Raw genomic sequence first — 20782 nt, 5'->3', positions numbered from 1 at the left:
TTTTTTTAAAGTGATATATATTAATCTATCAATGATTATAATTTAGTAATATACTATATATACATTTGATTTTGAAATGGGCAATTCTGTATGCTTAGTGCTTGTACTTTTTAGGGTATGTTTGGTCCAAATACTTTTGTAGCCTACTTAATTTTGTACTTAGTACCCATAGTTAGTACCATATTGATCTGTGTTTGTCTGACAGCCCGGATGAAGCCATGGGTGGGCGGGACATATTCCCGGATGTTTCCGTTAACTACGTCATGCAATCAGGAAGTCCAATACCAGAAGCGGCTAGTTCAACTATAGAGTTCAGTAATTACAGATTTCAACTCGACGGAGAAGCTAAAAACAACAAAAAATGTTTTAACGAACTCACAAAGGCTGGTTTGGCTGTTAGAAAATATAACACAATACTTGTTGGCGGTTCCAGTCTTTGTTACTGTGCTTGGTAAACGGTTTACCTCCTGAGCTCGACCGCTAATAAACTTTTGCTATGCTGCTAGGTTAACGTACCTTAGCTAAAGATTTTCAGGATGTGTTGGCAAGGTTTCTGCACATTATCTAAATATGACAGCAGTGTTCATTAGCTCGCAGACGTGACATTTAACGTTGAATAACTCGACTGTACAGACGGGTGAATAACGCTGGCTGCATGTCGTCGTTATGGGAGACAACGAGCTGAGTCTTATGGACAAGAATATAACAAGGTAACGTGAACATAAACATAAACACGAGTCTTTACTTGGCTTTGTTCGATAGTTAATTGGAAACTAAGTTGCTTAAACGTTGACTTGTGTCCTTATAAGTCATTACTAAAGTGCACACGTATTATTAATAAAATGTCCTTAAAATATCAAAACTAAAAGTACTTATAATGAAGCAAAATTGTCCCTGTCAGCGTTAGTTCATGCTAGCTATATTATTGGACTATTATCACCAATACAAAGTGGTTGAAGAAGTATTGCGATCTTTCACTTTTGTAAAAATAGCAATATTACATTTGTAAAATACCATGTTACAAGAAAAGTCCTACAATCTAAATTGTATTCAAGAGAAAGTATTAGCTTCAAAATGTACTTGAAGTACTGAGAGTAAAAGTGCTCATTATGCAGAATGGCCCATTTCACATTTATATATTATATACTGCTGAGTATCTTAACATATAATACTAAGATCATTTTGCAGTCATAATTTTAATCTACAAAGTCAATAAAGCTGTTAAATAAATGTAATGGAGTAAAAAGTACAATAGTTCGCTCTGAGATTTAGTGGAGTAGAAATATAAAGTAGCATAAAATGGTAATACTTAAAGTACAGTGAGTGAGTGAGTGAAGTACAGGTACCTCATAATTGTACCTAAGTATAATACTTGAGTAAATGTAATACTTAGTTACATTCATCCACTGCTAATGAATTGATTAATGAGAAGCATATAAACTGGCTAAGATCATTTTAACTTTAATATACCACTATTGGATAGCTTAATCACTTGCAATGCATCACCTTTTATAAGATCAGCACATGTTTGTTTGTAACAACTTTTCTGCAAAGTGAGTAGTAACTATAGCTGACAGATAAATGTAATGGAGTAAAAGTACAATATTTCCTTGTGAAAGATAGTGGAGTACAAGTTAAATATAGTTAGGATATTAATGAAGTAAGCAAGTAAAGCAGCAGTGGCGACCACAAAAGTGTGCTTAAGTTCGATTGAGTAAATATACACTCCACCACTGATATGTCTTAACATTACTTGTTTTGACCGACTTACAGTCCAAACCCCCCAAATAATCAGCTCAAAGAAACATGACATAAAGAACACAATAATTTGCTCAGTTCTCAGCAAATCCTCACAACTGAGAAGCTAAAACCAGAGAGTGTATATGCATATTTACTTCAGTTTATTAATTATCAAAATAGTTGCTGTAGTGCTTCAGTTGTGGACTCATGGTTTCAACTCTCATACTTTTATCTCTTTGGGGCCTTTGAAAATACTTAAAACAATCTGAGATGGAGAAGTCGCTTTTCAATCAAAGTGTTTGTTGCCTCAATTTTTAGAAGGATCTATAGAGCAAATGGGTCTGGGCATGAAACACAAGTATTTTCTTTCATGGTGAATCTGTTGTTTCACCTCTTATGTCTAGTTTGCTAGATGTCCACCTGAGTCCCACTGTAACATCACTCAATCTGCACTGCAATCACATCCCACGGATCGAGGGCCTGACCTCAGCTTGGCACCTGCGGCACATAGACCTTTCCTCCAATTGCATTTCAAAGATTGAGGGTCTAAGTTCCCTCACTTCCCTAAGGACTTTAAATTTATCCTGTAACTTAATCACCAAGGTTGAAGGTGAGTCTTTAGTCACCATTTTACTCTGACAATGAATTTTTCAGCTTTGTAGATGTTCTCCGAGTAATAATTCTTCATTACTGAGTCTATGAGCTGTAAAATCACTCAGTTGTTAATGTCCCCTCCCTTTACCTCAGGACTGAACGGCCTTGTGAACCTAACAAGATTAAACTTGTCCTACAATCAGATAAACAACCTTACCGGTGAGTTAAATACAGCCTCGGCAAACATGTCCTTCTCTGCGCTCGGATATAAACACTAACTGGTGACTGACACGTCAATGCTGTTGATTCTTGATGTCCTCATCAGGCTTGTTGTATCTTCATGGCACTGGATACAAGCTGAAGCACCTCAGTCTCCATGGCAACCACCTGGACAGCATCGATCACCTCCTGCAGTGCCTGCTGGGATTGCAAAGTTTAAGAGAGGTCACTTTGAGCCAGGATGACAGAGATAACCCACTGTGTAGATCACCAGGTAGGACATGAATGTGATTGTTTGAATGCAACTGTAGTGGTTGGAGTGTTACCCGCAAACACTGGCCTTTCACAGATGTTATCTGATATGATATTTTATGCCCTTAGTGTCAATTTTTCCTGTGGAACTGAAAATGGCATCTAATATCAGTATTTTTCAAGCTATTGTTTTGAAGTTAGAAATTCCAGTATCGTGAAAATACTAATGCAGCCTTTATACACCCCAGTTTATTAGGTATACCCAGCGAATTTAAATCCAGTCTAAATTTTTGCTGCATGCTAAAAACCCACATTTATGGACTGCACCTCAACACCTCATGTTAGCACTTACACTCCCCCATTTCTTAAAAAACAAAAACAGCACAGGACAAGCTTGGAATTGTTTGTTTTGGAGAGATGCAGTTCAGAATGCACTTAGACAAAAGTGACTGCTGAATGAATTTAATATGATGTCATAAGATTAACAGCCCTGCATAAAACCTCACCTTTATGAAGGTTGTAATGCTCAGTTTTTGTTGAAGATGTGCCGGTTTAACTTTATGGTCCTTTTGCAGGCGTCGTATTTCGCAATTCTGTCCCTCACATTTAGTGTGTCTATGTGGGTAGACAAAATAATAGAAACACCTCTCAGTTTATCAGCACCACAAACCAGTGCCTCCAAAATCAACACTTTCTAAAACATGAAGAAGTCGTGAAATCCGTCATGAAGGTCAGGTGTATTGAGGTGTAACGTATAAACTGACAACTGAGAAAACTGAGAAAGATTTTTTTGCGTTGGATGTTTAAAAAGTGAAATAACAGACATCATCAGTACGTCCTGCATACAGCAGACTTTTTTTTCTTTTGTCTCTTGTTTCTGATGCATCTCTCACTAATCCAGACAATAATTGTTAGACTTTGCAGACAAACTGAATCATAAGTCTCCCTTGTATTGTCCATAATGACAACACAATAAAAATAAATGGTAGTCAAATTGACAGCCGCTGAAAGTAATGACTGTGGCCTATTGATCTCTCGATACATCTTTTGCCTGTATCTTTTCCTAATTGGATTGAAGGATGGTATATAAATATAAAAATGTTTCCAGTGGTTTCCTTTAAGCTGTGCTGTGCACCCATTATCCACATCCCCCTGTTCATGATTAATTCACCGCAGTAGATGTTGAAAGCACGTGTTTAAATCCACGAGGGCGCACTTAAAGCATTCTTACAACCCTTGCTGTCAATAAGCGAAGGTGCACTTAAATTAGCTGTGCTCAGTTCTCATTAAGCAGGCTGCATCAATAGTGCATGTGAGGATAGCATACACAGAAAAGAGGTTATTCATTTGGATATAGATTATTTGATTTTGTGCAACATAACATCTGATGTTTCAGCCAAGCTGTATACCACTAATGTGACAATACTGAATAATGGTGTTATTGGGCAATCATGCAGCTCTAACCTGCTTGGGTTTTATAACGTGTGTGTGCGTGTGTGTGCGTGCGTGCGTGCGTGTGCGTGTGTGTCTCACTGCAGGTTACAGGGAGATTGTAATTCAATCATTGCCACAGATCTCTGCTCTGGATGGTTTGGACCGGCTGGGAAATCCAACACATCAAGGTCTAAGTAGTCCCTGTGATATCCCCGGTCTGGAGAAATATGTGGACCTCCTGCTGTCCTCCGACACTAGTCACAATGAAGCGGTAATTTTTGATGCCATACCACCATTAGTTGCCATATATTTACACCATTATATTTTATTATTGACCATATTCCAAGTATCTTTTTTCCTTAATTAAACATTTATATAACCAGGATGTCTCTTGAGATAAATTTTGATGCGTCACAGGCAGAACACACCCAGTTCATTTACAACATTCATATATAGCACAATAAAATAGGTCATAAGATGAATGAGAGGGAGTAGATGTACTCTAAAACTGTTCAAGTCCTTACAAAATTGGATTCTGATTGTGGCTTTAAAGTTCTTGCATAACGGCCACATTTGAAAATAAAGTTTATCTTGTAAAATATTAAATATATTAATAATGCAAAGCATGCATAGTACAAATTGCAATTTTGCCAAGTTCAGAACAGACTCTGTCTAATTTATGCATACACTTCTGGCAAAATAATAAAATTACGTAGTTACACTTTTTGAAACTGAAGAAACATTTTACGTAGAGAAGACCTCATGTTAAACAAAGGAAATGTCTTTGTTAGTGGATGTACCGTTTTTTTAATCCAAAATATTGTAATTCAGAATCCAAATTTAATTTGTTGTTTCCATATCTATATTTTTCGGATTTGGAAAATTCATACACACATGTAGGAAAACAAAGAGTGATTTTGCACTGCAGAGACTGTTCTCTCTCTTCCAGAAAGTGTTAAAAGAAAAAGGTCAGTATTTGGGGTTACTTAGGACCTAGGGAGCACAATTGTGACATTATCTAAGTGACATTTGTTTAAGTTGTTGCTGCATTGTAGAAAAGACCACCAGTTTCAAGATCCCAATCCCATACAATTGGGTCAACCTTTGCATTATGCCTATTATTGTTTATATATGTAGAGACCATGTCAAGAATTACCCTCTTACCTGCCTTCCTACTTTATCACCCATATTCGTGTAGTTCAGAGAATGAGATCAGTGAATGCAGATTTTAGAGAACACCAAGAAATGCAACTGTACTTACCAACTGCTACTCGCGTTAAATAGCAGTCCACTTTTGTGTATTGGTACTCCTGATGCAAACTGTACCCCAGACCACCTTTTCAAGTGTACTTGGGCACAAATCAACGTATCGTGCCTGGGTACGGTACACAGTGATCACACTAATCAAACAAACTAGACTTCGTGGTTGAGTATACATGGATCTGGGTCTCAAATGTGAAAGCCTCCCTAATTGATTAGGACCATCTTGCCGTGAACTTATGGTGCTGATTATTGAGCCACTGTATCACCCTGTAGCCCAAGTCATTGTTGTTAATAGCAGATTACCAGAAGTCACTGAACTGCTGTATGTAATGTATGTATGTTATGTAATTTAGTAGATTTATACTGGAATGAAGAACATTCAAGAATCTGATCTCTTTACCAATAAGTTACACATTCATTGCATCAGATGGCAAAATCCATCTGTTCTCTCTGTATTGGCTGCAGTGTGACACAGTGAAGTAGAGAGAAATGGGGGGGAAAAAACAAATTTAAGTTTCCATTGCAGGTTGGAGAGGATGTCCATCTCGCCACACCCCGCATCGATGAGGTGCTGACCCAGTTTCGTCAGCGGATTGCTTCTGAAGCAATCACAGTTCCAGTCGCACAGGTTCCCTCTACTGTGTCTGATCCAGCAGACCCCGTTAATGAACAACGCATCAGGAAATTGGAGCACCAGGTGTCTCAGCTCATCCAGAAGGTGCTTATTTTACACTGCTAAAAGCTATTAAGTCAATTATTGGGAAGTATTTGTGCGAGGTATACAGAAGGTGAAGAGATAATGGTATCGATGGATTGTATTTAGATACAAACAGGTGTATTTATCATTCACTGGTAATGGTCTTTCTTTATAAATTAGGTTGTAAATCACAAAAAAATAGAAACTGGAGTATTTTAGCATTTTCAGATTTGAGAGAACATTCTTGCCTAAAGATGCCTGTTGGGAGTGCTTAATTTGTCAGTTCTAGATTAAGTATTAATGGTATCTGCAGCTTCCCAGCTTTAGTGTGAGGTCTTTAAATTTGAATTATATTTACTTGTTTCTTTTCTTAGTGTTCCAATTTATTTTGGTGCCATGGCTATCAAATATAATATTAGTTTTATCACATCACATGTTGTGTCTGTGATGTTTCCTCAGGCCCCTGCCAAAGACAGTAGCTTTGCTCATTCTGTGGGGACAGTACGAAAAGCCAAGAGAGACACAGATCGCACGTCGGAGAGTGAGTGTGACAGCGGGAAGGAAAACAGGAGGAGCACCAGGATCCCCAAAGATCGGAACAGCATAACATCAAGGATGAGCCCCAAGGAGACCAAGGGCCGGAGATCAGACAGGTGATTGTACAGCAGCTCATCATCTTCAGCTGTCAGGTTAACTACTCTATGATGAAAAGAATTTGTTTTGCTGTCATGTTACATGTGCACTCCCTGATTTTGTTACACGAGCTAACTGACCCCCACACAAATCCCAAAATTCTTTCAAACTCACCGTTAATGGTTTAAAACAACTGTGTGAAGACTTTTTAAACTCTATTAGACACTATAACCAAACAATGGAGAGCACCTTTGAGTACTGATAATCACATTCATAAACAGTTTGCTGACACCAAAGTGTTTGTGATGGTGTAATTGACAAAGTTTGCTCTCACAGTAATCAAACACAACACGCAGCAGTGAGTATTTCCATTTTGTTCAGCATGCGTCAGCCTGATACCATCAGGTATCTTGATGTTAGAGGAAATCCTTTTACCTCTCAGCTGGAAAGCGGTGATGAATTTTCTCCTCAGAGGTAAACTTTCCTCCTCACCGGTAGAAATTACAACTGTCATCTCACTCCCATGATTAACGACCGTGCTTCTACGGTCTACCCCCTCATCTTGCTTCATCAGCCACTGATGACATGTGCTCAGGATTCAGTAATTTAACTTAAGTAAGCTCCCAACTGTCCTCATCAAAGGCAAGGTGATTTAAAAAATTAGCTCCAAATTCAATTCCAAGTTGTTCAAACTTTGCCAACTTATAGAAGTGAGCAAGCTGTCTGCTTTGACTTTTACTGAGCCAGACATTAGCTTGAGGGCTGTTTATAATCCTTTTCACAGCTGGTTCAATACCTGTGATTTGTTTTATGCGCAGCGATCAGGAGAATCATAAACAGAGGAGTTCAAAGTCAGCTGTGGGGCCCAGGAGGAAGGCTGGCGGTGCAGGGGGCGCAGATGCAGCGGGGCCAGTAAGGAGGGGACCTGTGAGAGCTGCTAAGGCCTCAGGCAACGTGAAAAATAAGTCCACTGAGGAGGAGGAAACCTACAGGGTATGACAAAGACAGGTCACCTGCAGTCTCAACGGCAGCTTCTATTTTTATTAAATGAAATGAATATGAAAAAGTTTAACGTCTCAGTACAACAGGGGAGTCGATATCCTCTAGGTGTTTGTACCCATATGTCTGTGAAAGCATACTTTTATTTGTATTTCTTTTTATTTGACACAAAACTATTATGCAACAATATGCACAAACAGGAACAGAATTCAATATGCTGCTTGTAAATATAACTGCAAAACAAACAAACAAAGACAATAACAAAAAAAGGTCATTAGACTTTTTGTCCTTTCCTTTCAATAACCTAAAAAACCTGACTCTTATTACGTCCCTGTGGTTTAAATTGTATTTCTGTGATGGATTACTTGAAAGTTTGTTATAAAACACCATTATATTCAGGAGTCAATCATCAGTTTGGTTATTAAAGTAAAAAAAATATCTGTGTGTATTCCCCAAACATTAAATTAATTTGATGTTAATCATTGTGTTATACTAATGGGTACAGTATACATATAGAGACACAAATACTCATTGAATGTATAGAAACAGCATATTTCCAGCTACTTTAGTTATTTAATTCCAACAGTCACTTTGGCTGAGAGTATTCCACCCATGCCCAAAAATTTAATTCTGGTACTCCTACTGATTTAGCATTGCTTTCCTATAATATTACTGGACTCACAATAGACTGATGCGGTCACTTTTCCCAAAATCAAGACAGAACAAATTTGAAATAACATGCAATTCGTTAAAAATGTTTTTAATGCAACCCCCCTGCCCCCCTGAAAAAATAATGTTAACAACAGTTTGTTAACTTTACAGTATCAGCTATTTCAGTAACTTCACATTACCATTACATTTCATGTGTATGGTGTTAGTTGAGAGCAGTGTTTGTGGTGACATGGGAGATGTCAAATTCATCTAGCATCCTGCCAATGCTTTCTGCAGTGTGGACAGCTGTGAGGTCTTTGCTCAGCTCCTCGGTACACCGAACGTAGCTGTCATTGCTTAAGCTTATGCTGAATCCAAATGTCCGGACTTCACCCTACTTGTGGACTCACGGACTTTGCAGTCGCATTCACGGGAAGTCTGGGAGTACTGAGGGCTGTCCAAATCCACAATTCAGCCAGTCCTCAAGGGGCCCTTAAGCGGACGTTCTGCAGACTTCCAGAGAATCCGACTGGGGTACAGACCTTATCAGACTTCACTGATTTCATAACCCACTATTCCTTGCAATATGGACGTGATGTTGTGGGTTTTTCACCTGCTGCTATAATTGTGTAAAATAGTTATTGATAGTTAAGCCTATTAAAATACTACTTGAATTTTGTAGGCCAGAAATAATATTCAACCACATCATGATACAGAGATATGTAGAAGTGTAGGCTGTAGAGGGACTGAAAATGCATTTTAGTATTGCCGCCTATCAGGCTGTGCAGTGTAATAGGCGAAAAAAGAAAAAGAAAAACAATTTATTGAGTTATAGTCCTGTCCTTATTACAAACATTTCTGTTTTTGACCATCCGTGGTCTGCTTTATAGATGTATTTATACATTTTTGTCAAAACAAAAAAGGCTACATGTGGGATTTATATCTTGTTATCTGCAGGAACAGATGAGTAGGCACTGTTCATCAACTTATATGACATGTATATGAATATGACAGCAGCGATAGTTGAATGTTTCCATGGCAATGAGTAAATCAGTCTCAAGAGCTGTCTTTCAGCCGCTTGCAGTCTCTGCCTTCCCAGACTTTACGTAATGACAGTAAATATGTCACACTACGTACAACTGAAGTCCGCGAGGGCTCAGTCTGCAAGTCCAGAGGGTGGACATTTGGATTTAGCCTTAGTTTACTGAAAGGTCAAGAGGGCATGCATCAGGTCAAGCTGATAGTGGAATTTCAGAGTCCCCTCTGCTGGATTACAGGGCAAACTACTTAGAAATAGTCTGCTGCACTTATAGACTGTAAATTTAGAATTTGAACAGTTTAAAAATTAATGTTCGTATGAATGGTTGAATTTTGAATAAAAAGTAAAAGTCCTGTGATGGACAGTTGAAAAATTAAAGCCAGGAGCCACCAAAGTCTTTATACGACTTTTTAAACATATGCAGTAGCGCTCCCCAGGACCTGTAAACAGACTTTAATGTGTTCTCCTTTATACATATAAATATTCTGTACAGGAACTCACTGATACTTCAAAACCCCTTTTGAAACACTAGATGTTGTTTACTTGTTCATCCCTTAGTGTTTGTGTTTTTGTGGATTTGCATGTGTCAGACTATTGTGGAAGAGCGTGACCAGGAAAGAGAGAGGCGCTGGAAGGCTGAGCAGGCTGTGAGGAAACTAACAGAGGATCTAAAGTGCCTGCAGACAAAGGTCAGCGAGGAGAAAGACCTGCAGAGCATGGCCTTGCACACCACCGACAGGTAGGAGGGGACACCGATCGGACAAACAGATGCGCATGTTTGCACACAAACTTCCACACGAATCGGTGCAGCAGCTCTAAAGCAGATATCACGATGAAAAGAGATAATTGAACTTGTCTCTGTGGATTTTAGTTGTCAAATGCATAATGGATTCTCATCTGTTTCAGCCCTCTTCATCTTTTGTATTGGCTCTCGTGAGACCAGGGCCCGCTGCCTGTCTCATTCTTGAACAATGAGTATCCATCCCACCATTAAAAATCCTCACTATCTTTGTTCCATACCCTCTCATGAAATCAAGCACTCATTTTGGCTCCATTACCCCAAAGCCTCAAAGTATGCCTGCAGTAATCCGTGATAATAAAGCTATTTCATTAACCTACACACCCATCCTGCTTATATACCTTATATGTAAATTCCAGAGGGTCTAGTTATCTATAATGAAATATTCCTATATATGAGAGCATTTGGCAGTGTGCTGCACTGCACAGATAGAGCCAGGTGTAACTGCTTCTGTGCACTGTTCTTGCTTGCAATACACCCTGCTTAGATAAATCTGCATTATGGCTGTAATTAGAAGCCTGGTGACAAGCATATGTCAGCTGTATTACATGAATCAATCTTAACTGTCACTTTCTAATCACACCGAACACGGCTGCCGCTGTTGACTCCCTCGCTCATCAGGAGACAGATTACAGTGAAATGACTCATTGCAGCTAATTTAAAGAGGGAGCAACTGTAGGTGGTCGTAGTTGTACTGTGTGTCCTGAATTTGTCAAGCTTGTTCTTTCTTTTCATCAGGCCGCCCGCCCTTTTGTTTCATGTTTTTCTTTTTTCTATTCCCATTTTCACTGTATTTCCATTTCCTCTCCCTAAAGATAAGACTTTGACTATGCTGCAATGTCAGATGTCTTCAATTTCACAGGCTATCACATTTTTAACAGCGGGTGATAAAACACAGGGGACAATCAAGGGCATCACAAAATGGGCAGTGGTTGCCAATATCAGTTTCCATACACAGTAAAAAACAGTCATTCAGGTTATTACTCTGATCATGTTTCCGCCTCGTATAGACTGAAGGAATTGTTGCTGAAGGAGCGGTCGGGGCGCTCAGAACTGCAGAGTCGTGTTGAGGAGCTGGAGGGGAGGTGTCAGTCCCTAACCCAGCAGCTGGAGCAGGCCCGCAGCAGTGAGGAACAACACAAGACTGCACTGCACAGACTGGAGGAAAGCATCTCCCATGGCGAGACACTCAGGGCTCGCCAGCAGGCTGAAGAGGTGCAGTAGTTGGTTTAGTTTACATGATATATCATACTGGTGCATCCTGTTACCTACCACTGAACATATTAACTCCCAATGTCACCAACATTTTTGATTAAACTGGTGAGGTGGTTCAGTGATCCCTCCTGCAGAGTGAATAAATGCAGCCAGATGAAAGGACACAGCAGAGAGGGTCATTCAGCTCTGAGTGTACGTGATCAAACGTAGTATAAAACATGTGCTGACCTTCCTCAGATGAAGCGGTATCAGGAGCTGGAGAACAGGGCAGCAGCTCTAAAGAGAGAGCTGGACATCCAGAGAGCCTCAGTGCGCCATCACAAAGACAAACTGCAGCAGCTGCATGAACTGCTGGCATCCAGGGAACAAGAGCACAGGTATATCTAATGGATTTCATTGAGTCACTGTAAGAAGCCTTGCTTAGTATGAACTTTACCCTCTTTTCAAAGGAATATTTCTCCCCCAAAGTGAACCTTTGTATATCAGTTATTCACTGTTACCTTGACTTTGTGAAGAAAACTTTCTCGCATGCCTCTATGGCAAATAAAGAATCCAATAAAAGGTGAACATTTTTGATGAAACGAAATAAACAGGGTCCTCATTTACAGCAAAACCATATCAAATCATCCGTTAATAAACTCACACACAGCTTGTGCAGTGTAATCCAAGTCTCATTTATCCAGTCATATGCTCAGTACTTCCCAAACACATGCATTTTCGGTCAACGTTATGATTTAAAATACTTCCACATACGAGTAGCATGCCTGAGCACATGTGTACGATTTAGCTCTGCAAAACGCTGCTCAAGCAAGGTTCAAATGCATGCACGTGCCCATACGTGCTGCTCGTCCCTGCATGAGACAGCTGTTTTGTGTGTTTTAAATAATTAGGTTTTAGCGAAAGTGCATGTGTTTGGAAAGTACTGAGCGTATGACTGGATAAATGAGACTTGGATTATACTGCATGAGTTGTATGAGGGTTTGTAAACAGATATTTTGATGCAGTTTTGCTGCATCATTTGTAAATGATAATCCGACCCTGATTACGGTTCATGAAGAATGTTTGCCTTCTTTGGATTCTTGGTTCACCGTTGAAATATATGAGAAAAGCAAAGTTTTTTTTCACTAATTCAAGCTAGTACATGGTGCGTTATTGACATACAACTTAAGTATTCCTTTAAAGGCTAAAAATCTGCTTTCTCAACCAACTTTTTCCTATTTGTAGTGGGCTTCTGAAAGGTTTCTATATTTGTGTCTATGTCTTTACTCTTCGAACCGACTGGTTTGAAGTAGACAGGGCTCAACCTTGGGCGAGGGCCAATATTTCGGGCTGATCCGGTGTAGTCAGCAGATATCCGAGCCAAGACTTCCTCTTCTGTACGCCAGTCATTTTGGCTAAGATATCTGCGTATGAATACAGATACATTTTTCAAAGATGCTAATATAAAGTCAACTTGTTGTTATACTGTATGATAGCCAATGGATTGCAAGGTTGCATTTGGGCCAGTGCGTCCGCCTCTCCACAAGGACTGTGTACCTGCAAATGTGATTGGTCAATACTACTCCCACTACAAACAACTATAAACAGAAGCCAGAGCACTTCCAATACCAAAATCTGATTGCCCACAGACTTTGCATACATATGCAGATATCTGTTTATAGAGATTAGACAGGGCTCAGTTGGAATATGGTGATTTAAAGTGTGATGACTTGTGGGGTTGTTTGCTTGTGTTTCCAGCACTGTCAGTCAAAATCTGATCGTAACACAACCACGCAGTTCTGATGGAGCAGATTAGCTGAGTTTTGGAGTGTTTAACTCCTGAGAGACAATGTGTGGGGATGTTTATTTCTAAAGATTGTAGTTAATTGTAGATTTTTCTGGTTTGTAGTAAAACAATAGCCAGGTGGCATATGAACACTGAAACTGTTTATGGTTGCTGTAATAATTCCTTCAGTAAAATATATTTTCCTAATGTGTTTCAATAAAGTTGCACTTTAAGACAAGTTTTTTTAAAACTTGGAAAAAAAAGTGAACCAATCCTTTTAAGATTTAAAATCAAGTTTTGGGATGTTTTATTATGGTTTATTGTGGTAACTAATTTCTAATAGTAGCAAAATTCTTTTAGAAATCTGCTACATCCAAATTAAAGACTCATTGAAATAACTGCCTTTTAATATTCATTTGTGAATATTAAATCTCATTCCAAGAGTGTCAGCACACATTTATCATTTAAACTCTTTATTAAAACATTTATTTGTTTTGCCCTCAGCTTCCTTTATTTATTTTTATTCTTTTTGAATGTATTCTGAATAAACAGTTGGAATTTCATGTTATGACCCACAAATTTTCAAAGTCCAGGCTATTCCGTTTGTGTTAAAAGGGAACACCGCTTAAATTAAGAATTCCAATATGTTATTCCCATGGCCTGGGGAAGTTCAGTCAATATTTCCACACAATATTTGAGCTACTCTCTCAAAGCCAGAATCCAAAGAAGTTTGTCTCAAACTTGTGATGTCACACAGGGTATAAAGCTGCTTTATAGACAATGCATGGGAGGCAGATTTCGTGGACCCACAGAAAGTTTTTTTTTTTTTAATATACAAATTAGCTACATTGTGTTGTAGTGTTCACAGTTCTGAAACACAAAATGTACACATATACTCACTGTCATCTATAACATCTATAACATCTTTTCCAATTCATTGTCTGTGGAGCAGTTCCAGACTTTAAACTTTACACAAATTTGAGTTTTATCACTTTAGTTTTTTGATATCAAAGAGAGTTGTTCATGTCTACTAATATTTTCAGACTGTCTTAGACTATAAAAATAACATGTATGAATTTTACTGTAGTTCCCCTTTAAGGCCCCAGTAGCCTTTAAAACAGGTCAGTATACCTTCCTTGTTTGTTTTGTTCTACAGAAAACAGCTGGACTTGCGGTTGCAGCCTGGCGGGGCAGATTTCCGTGAGGCAGTGGCGAAAGAAGTTGCATTAGTGGAAGACAGACACGGCCACAGGGAGGCGGAGCTGCAGGAGAAACTGGCAGAGGGCAGGAGACAGTACGCAGCTCTGGAGGACGAGTTCCGCATGGCGCTAACCATCGAGGCTGCTCGCTTCTCTGAGGTCTGCTAAAAGATGGACGCGTGCCATACAGATGGCCCGTAATCACTGAAGTCTTGTCCTTAATTTGACTCTACATTCTCTGTACAGTCCAGCTGATAAATTATTACTGTGTCCAGTAAAAAGTGAAATGATTGAACTGAAATTGACCCCAATCTATATAGACATAGTGGATTTTCTTATTTCAGTGTGATGGTGAAAGCTGAGATTGAATTAGGGTCATCTGACTCTGGACAAGTAGTCTGTGATTGCCACAGGAAGAAAGCTGTACAAAAAGATTGGATTTGAATCTGCACTTTCTCGTTACGGTTACAGATTTCATTCATACATTCTGCACAAAATGTAATCCAGTCTTGATTGCTACCACTTGTGCAATTTTCTACTTTCTACTTCTAACCTTTGACCTTTGGAAAAGTCTGAATAAGACACAGATTGCCAGGAAGACGCTCACTCATGGAAACCTTAAAAAAAAAAAAAAAAAACGTCCTCACTCTGCTTCTGTAGGTAAAAGAGGCTTGTGATCAGATGACTGCAGAGCTGCTGGGGCTCAAGGCGACCCTCGCCCAGTCCCAGCAGAGGGAGAAGAAATCGGGCTCCCTGGTGCAGGAGCTCACCACCATGGTCAAAGAACAGAAGAACCGCATCACTGATCTCATCAAAGCCAAGAGAGATGCTGTCACCGATCTGAAGGTATGGCACTGAAGTAAAAGAGACAGATCTGACTGATTTATTAAGAATAAATTGTCTGATCAGGTTTGAAAAATCACATCATATAGAAGAGATGACCAATGCTGGGCATTGCCTTTTCAAAAACTGTTCAGCCCAAGTCTTTAGGAGACTTTGAGACATGATGAATTTTGAATGGTCCAGCTGCCTTTCCATCTGTCAGCCATGACAGATGGCCATTGATCATTAATACTGTCTCTCCCTCCGTCTGTCCCTGTGCCAGAGCCGCGTGCATTCCCTGGAAGCAGAGGTGAAGCAGGACCGGCGTCTCGACCTGCAGCTCGAGCTGCTAAAAAAGGACAAGTCGCGTCTGCTGTCTCAGCTCACTGCTCAGGAGTCGGTGATCGACGGCCTCAGGGCAGAGAGGAGGATCTGGGGTCAGGAGCTCGCTCAGCAAGGTAGGAGAAGTCCAGGAAGGTACCTGGAACTTTGACTAAGCCATGGCACACATTGAGAACCAGTTCCAGTTGTTTATCTGCAATCACTGCTACAGGTCTTCTTTGAGTCTGCCTTACTTTATAATGCATTTGCCCAGTGGATGCTCTATATTGTCAATGAACAGAGTGAATCACTCTTAACATTTAAAGATTCTACTTCAGAGTCAGTATGAAGGAGACAGTTTGTCTGAAAATTGCAGTCTGATGGTTTACTTCATCTGTATCAAGTAAAACCTGCCATCTGGTGGTTATTTGGAAGAAACACACTCTTACACACATACTGTACTCTGAAGACCCAAAACTATTCAATACAAATACACTTGGGCCAGATTTTAAAACCAGGACATGTAGATGGGATTTTCAGCCTATTTTTGCTTTTGGTAAAGACCAAATCAAAACAAATGCAAAAAAAGGCAATATTTATTATTACTACTTATTACTTTTGAAATTAAAAAAAATGTGGTCACATGTCTGACTCGGGCTATCACAAAATGGAGAAACAGAAAAACACTTGTACACTTGTTATTGCCTCTTGTTATGGTCTACCTCTTGTTTTGTATACATTATTAAAATGCACAAGCACAACATTTTAAAGACACTGACAAGAAAAATATAATAAATTGATAGGGAATAAGGTAAATAAAATAGAAAAGGTATAATACATGTTAAAGGTATTCAATGTATAGATTCATACAGACTGTAAGCAGAGACACATCGCAAAAAAACACACAAATATAGTGAAGTAAAATGCAAAACTAGAGGGAATCTGGGGTTGGCTTTTACTTTCATTGTACTGGCAAGCGTGTTTACAAACCATATCCAACAGTTGTGAAGTTTAACATTCACTGCTATGATAAGAGACAAGATCCAATTTTCAATTTTATGTATTTCTCTAAACTAGGAGCGTCCTTGGCTCAGGATCGTGGACGCCTGGAGGCCAGGATAGAGGTGCTGGGTGCTGAGCTAGACACTCAAAGGAAGCAGAACGAGAGAGACAACGATGCCCTAAAAATCAAAACCAAAATAATTGATGACCAGACGGAGACCATCCGCAAACTCAAAGAGGTAGTGAGATACTTTGATGATTGAAATCTGTGTTTTAACAGCAAATCGACGAAAGAGTCCATCGTACTCAAACCTGCCACTACTTCAGCGTTCATATTTGTGCATTTTACCATAAGCATTGTATGCGAGTAGTTTACATGTGTTTGTTTGCATTTATGTTTATCTTTCTGTCTTACCCTGTTTTTATCTTCAAACACACTTAAGCAGTTTCTCTTTATCCTCTGCCTTCTTGCTGTCCAGGCCCTGCAGGAGCGCGATGATCAGATCCGTAGGCTGCGAGAGGAGGCAGACCAGGCCCAGAAGAGGTTCCAGGAGCAGCTGGAGGAGGAAACAGCTCGGCAGGCTGAGCTGAGGGAGCGTCTGGAGCATCTAAACATGCGCAAGGAGGAGCTGAAGCAGCAGCTGGAGGACAAGGAGGCAGAGCTTGAGGACATCAAAAGAGTTTACAGGCAAGCAACCCATCACAAACACACAAATATACAAGATATGCAGGATGTACTCACATAGACATACCAGTATTTTGGAAGTATTACTTTATAGAGATTTCCCACAGTCATAGAAAAGCTGGGAAAGTTATGGAATCTTATAAGCTTATTTTCCAGGCCTGGAAAGCCATGAAATTAGTAAGAGTCAGTGAGTGTTTAGGAGAAGTTATGCAATTTCGTTTTGTATATTTAAATCTGATATGTTTGAATAATGCTGGGCAAGTGGGGCAAGAAAAATGTTTTGACATTGTGATAAAACATGTTTCCGTATCTATGCCTCACCACTACTTTAAAGATTATACTGCATTTTTTAAATGGAGCAACTGACATGGGCTTTCTAGGGCTTTCAATTGTCAGAGTACCAATGCACACTTTGGTTTCGCTTCCGCTGGTCTGCTCTGAAAGTTGAGCATGGCAGTTTGAAGGTATGGAGCATTCTTTCTTTTAAACAAACCAGCCAATGGGCCAACCGAACTGTCAGCTGTCACTCCCCCACTCTGGGAGCGCTACTGCTCGGTGTCAGCAGACCATGTCCAGAGTGTGCTTTGAATGCCTTAAATCACAGAACGGTTCAACCATACCAGAATGTGCATAGCGCTCAGAATGGCAATGTAGGTATGCACCTGCTTTATCCTAACTGTGACCCACATGCTAAGTGAGTTTGTTCATTTGTAAGGAGATAGTTCATAAGAAATGTATTCCAACAGTATTAGTTAGATGTAGTTAGCATTGTGATGGACAGCAAAATGCAAGGCTAAAGGAAGGCTATTGATAATTGTATTGGAAGGCTCTTGGAAGGCTTACTGAGTATAATAATAAAAAGTTTATTGATGGGTTGTACTGAAAGGCCTTAAAACATGCCTACATACTTATGTTGCCCCATCCAGAAAATTTAAATTTAATTTCATACAATTATTAACATTTGGCATAAAGTTTACTATACAGCTCTGTTTGTGTTGTACATTGGTCATGGACATTTTTTTAAGGGTCCTTGAAAAGTCATGGAGATGTTTTTAAATTTTGTTCATGAGAACGTGTGGGAAGAAGAAGATATACTTTCTTAATCCTCGAGTTTTTCACTCTGTGTACACACAGGCCCGAAATATACACACATGCACAAACAGGACCTGAACATACATTAAATGGAGAGATGTCAGAGTGAGGGGGCTTCCCATGGACAGGCGCACCGAGCAGTTGAGGGTTCGGTGCCTTGCTCAAGGTCAACTCGGAGGTGGAGGCGAGCTGGCCCCTCTCCAACTACCAGACCACGCTCCATACTTGGTCCGTTCCATGACCTTAGACAACTCCTCCTAACGTCGACCTGATCAAATCAGTTTCTGCACCACTATTGTGTTGTGTTTTTCTTGATTTCTCCATATCTATTTTTCTACAAGGGATTCCAGTAAGAAGTGGCAGGCAAAGGCAGACCTGCTGACTCAGCTGGAGGGCCAGGTGAAGCACATGAAGGACAACTTTGATTCCAAGGAGCGCTTGCTGCTGGAGGAGAGAGATAAAGCAGCAGAAGCACAAAAGTATTATACAACACAACATGAGAGTGAAAGTGTCTCTTTGAAATTTCCTTTCTGCTGTATTATTAAAGTCTGGGCCTGTGTGTATAAATCAAGTCACAGTTCTTAGGTCTCATATGATGGGTGTTTTAGGTGTATTTGCTCTCTTTAAATTAACTTGTGTTTACAGAGTGGGCACAGTTTTGTAGATGGAGTGATTATCCTGCTTACAATCAGTAATATGAGGTTTTTGATGCAGTCAGACCTGAGAAGAAAGTTGTTACTCTGTATTTCCATACCTGCCAGAACATGCACATGCACATGTTTGTCCAATCATTGTCCACCTGCTGGATACAGGTAGACAGTTCTGCAACTTTGTTTATTCCTGTAGGAGATGGAAGTCTTTTCCTACATCAAAAGAGCTGATAAAATGCTTTTCCTCCAAAGCCTAAAAGGAAAATCACAAAAGGAAGATTCAGTGTGTCTCACTCTGAACTGTTTAGGGCAATTTGGACTGTTTGTTAAATGTGTGCCTCCTCCATCTCTCTCCAAAACCCAAAAGCTAGAGAACTCTGAAGACTCATAATTGTAATGATATATTACATATGAAGTCTGTGGGTCAAATCATGGTCAGGGTGTGTTAGTGCCGTTGAGAGAGAAGCAGGTGAGCGACGTCATAGTTTATGTTTATGTCAGTGCTTCATTTCTGGGACCATCCACCTGAAAAGAAAACTTATGTATCCAAGGCAGTTAGGACAACATCCTCCTCCAACCTTATGCAACATTATGTTTCATTTGCTGTTGTCTGTCTTGCAGAGCTGCAGTAGAGAAGTTACACAGTGTGGATGATGCATTTCGTCGACAGCTAGAGTCTTGTCAGGCCGCCCATCAAGCTGAGCTGCTTCGACTGGCGAATGAGAAGCAGAAACAGATTGAACGAGCCAATCAGAAGGTAAAATATAGACACTAAGAGTAAGACACTAGTTTCCCCCCAAGTTGGAAGGTAAGAACAGGTGCTTAGTGCCAATGTGGTCATGACAAATGTGAACAAAATTCTAGCCTTTAATGTGGATAAGAATTAGTCAGTGTATGGTAAATATAGTAGTTTTCGAATTAGTCTTCATGTTAGATATGTACAGAAATATGATTTTCTAGTATTTTACCTGCTTTACCATGCTCAAAGGGAGTTTTGAAAGTGGTTACCAATGATTGCACTTGGAGTTGGAGTGTTAAATCCTTATTCATGCTGGCAAAATCTTGTCACTGGAAATATTACATTTGGGACACAGCTGATCATTGTCTTCCAGCTGCCCATTGTGAGCTTGAGGAAAAAAGAAGACATTTTGAAAGTGATGAATGTAAGGACGTAGGGCACCCAGCACGGCCATGAAAGTGTCTAAAAATTATGAACCTCGTTGAATAATTTAAAAAATGTTGTATGTTTTCTGTATCTGAGGCTGTTTGTCTGTCTGTGTGTTCTCAGGTATTTGAAGTGGAGGAGGAGATGCGTCAGCTCCTGGAGGAGACGGAAACTAACAAGAGAATCATGGAGGAGAAAATGAAACGTCTCACGAGTGTACTAAAAGACTTTTAACACATGAATATGACTTCTTTGAATTTAAACACTAGAGGGTAATTTTGATTTTGTTTTTTTAAAGAATCAATTTAGTAGAGTTTTGTTTTTCAATTTTTTATGTTAAGTTATTGTTGTATTTTAGTTTATTAAGATGTATCTAATAAATTCTCTCTGGAGCATATTTTTGTCTTTTCTTTATATCATACATAACTAATTTGAACAAAATCAAGATTAGAACTCGTTTAATTTCATTTTCATTTTTTATATGTTCCGCTCATGTCCTTACGCAGCAACGTCACATAAAAAAAAAAAAATCTATTATATAATCCA

At 39.5% G+C, this 20782-nt stretch overlaps 1 protein-coding gene across 2 annotated transcripts; it reads left to right on the top strand.

Annotated features, from left to right (window-relative positions):
• Positions 1-282: 282 nt before the first annotated feature.
• On the top strand, positions 283-20623 carry lrrcc1 (leucine rich repeat and coiled-coil centrosomal protein 1). 2 transcript variants are annotated; one of them, XM_049597494.1, is made up of 19 exons: positions 283-710; positions 2145-2350; positions 2488-2553; positions 2660-2827; positions 4344-4510; positions 6029-6220; positions 6659-6852; positions 7651-7825; positions 10112-10260; positions 11331-11535; positions 11773-11912; positions 14457-14658; positions 15160-15345; positions 15605-15779; positions 16720-16883; positions 17124-17332; positions 18763-18900; positions 19693-19828; positions 20360-20623. In XM_049597494.1, the coding sequence occupies exons 1-19, from the start codon at positions 667-669 to the stop codon at positions 20468-20470; spliced, it is 3027 nt and encodes a 1008-aa protein (XP_049453451.1). In that variant the 5' UTR covers positions 283-666; the 3' UTR covers positions 20471-20623. The 2 variants fall into 2 exon arrangements, 1 of the variants encoding a protein (XP_049453451.1); XR_007451024.1 differs by lacking the exons at positions 19693-19828; positions 20360-20623 and adding an exon at positions 18464-18649 and having other exon boundaries at positions 18763-18890.
• Positions 20624-20782: the final 159 nt, after the last annotated feature.

The sequence above is a fragment of the Epinephelus fuscoguttatus genome, linkage group LG15 (assembly GCF_011397635.1).
Source record: "Epinephelus fuscoguttatus linkage group LG15, E.fuscoguttatus.final_Chr_v1".
Lineage (NCBI taxonomy): Eukaryota > Metazoa > Chordata > Actinopteri > Perciformes > Serranidae > Epinephelus > Epinephelus fuscoguttatus.
This window is presented reverse-complemented; position numbering and strand designations above follow the sequence as displayed.

Bases quoted from the DNA above. Each gene is read 5' to 3' on its own strand.
- lrrcc1 (XM_049597494.1), top strand. From the start codon at position 667: ATGGGAGACAACGAGCTGAGTCTTATGGACAAGAATATAACAAG. The intron at 2,351-2,487 runs GTGAGTCTTTAG...CCTTTACCTCAG, and splicing joins CTTAATCACCAAGGTTGAAG to GACTGAACGGCCTTGTGAAC. The intron at 17,333-18,762 runs GCAAGCAACCCA...TTTTTCTACAAG, and splicing joins GACATCAAAAGAGTTTACAG to GGATTCCAGTAAGAAGTGGC.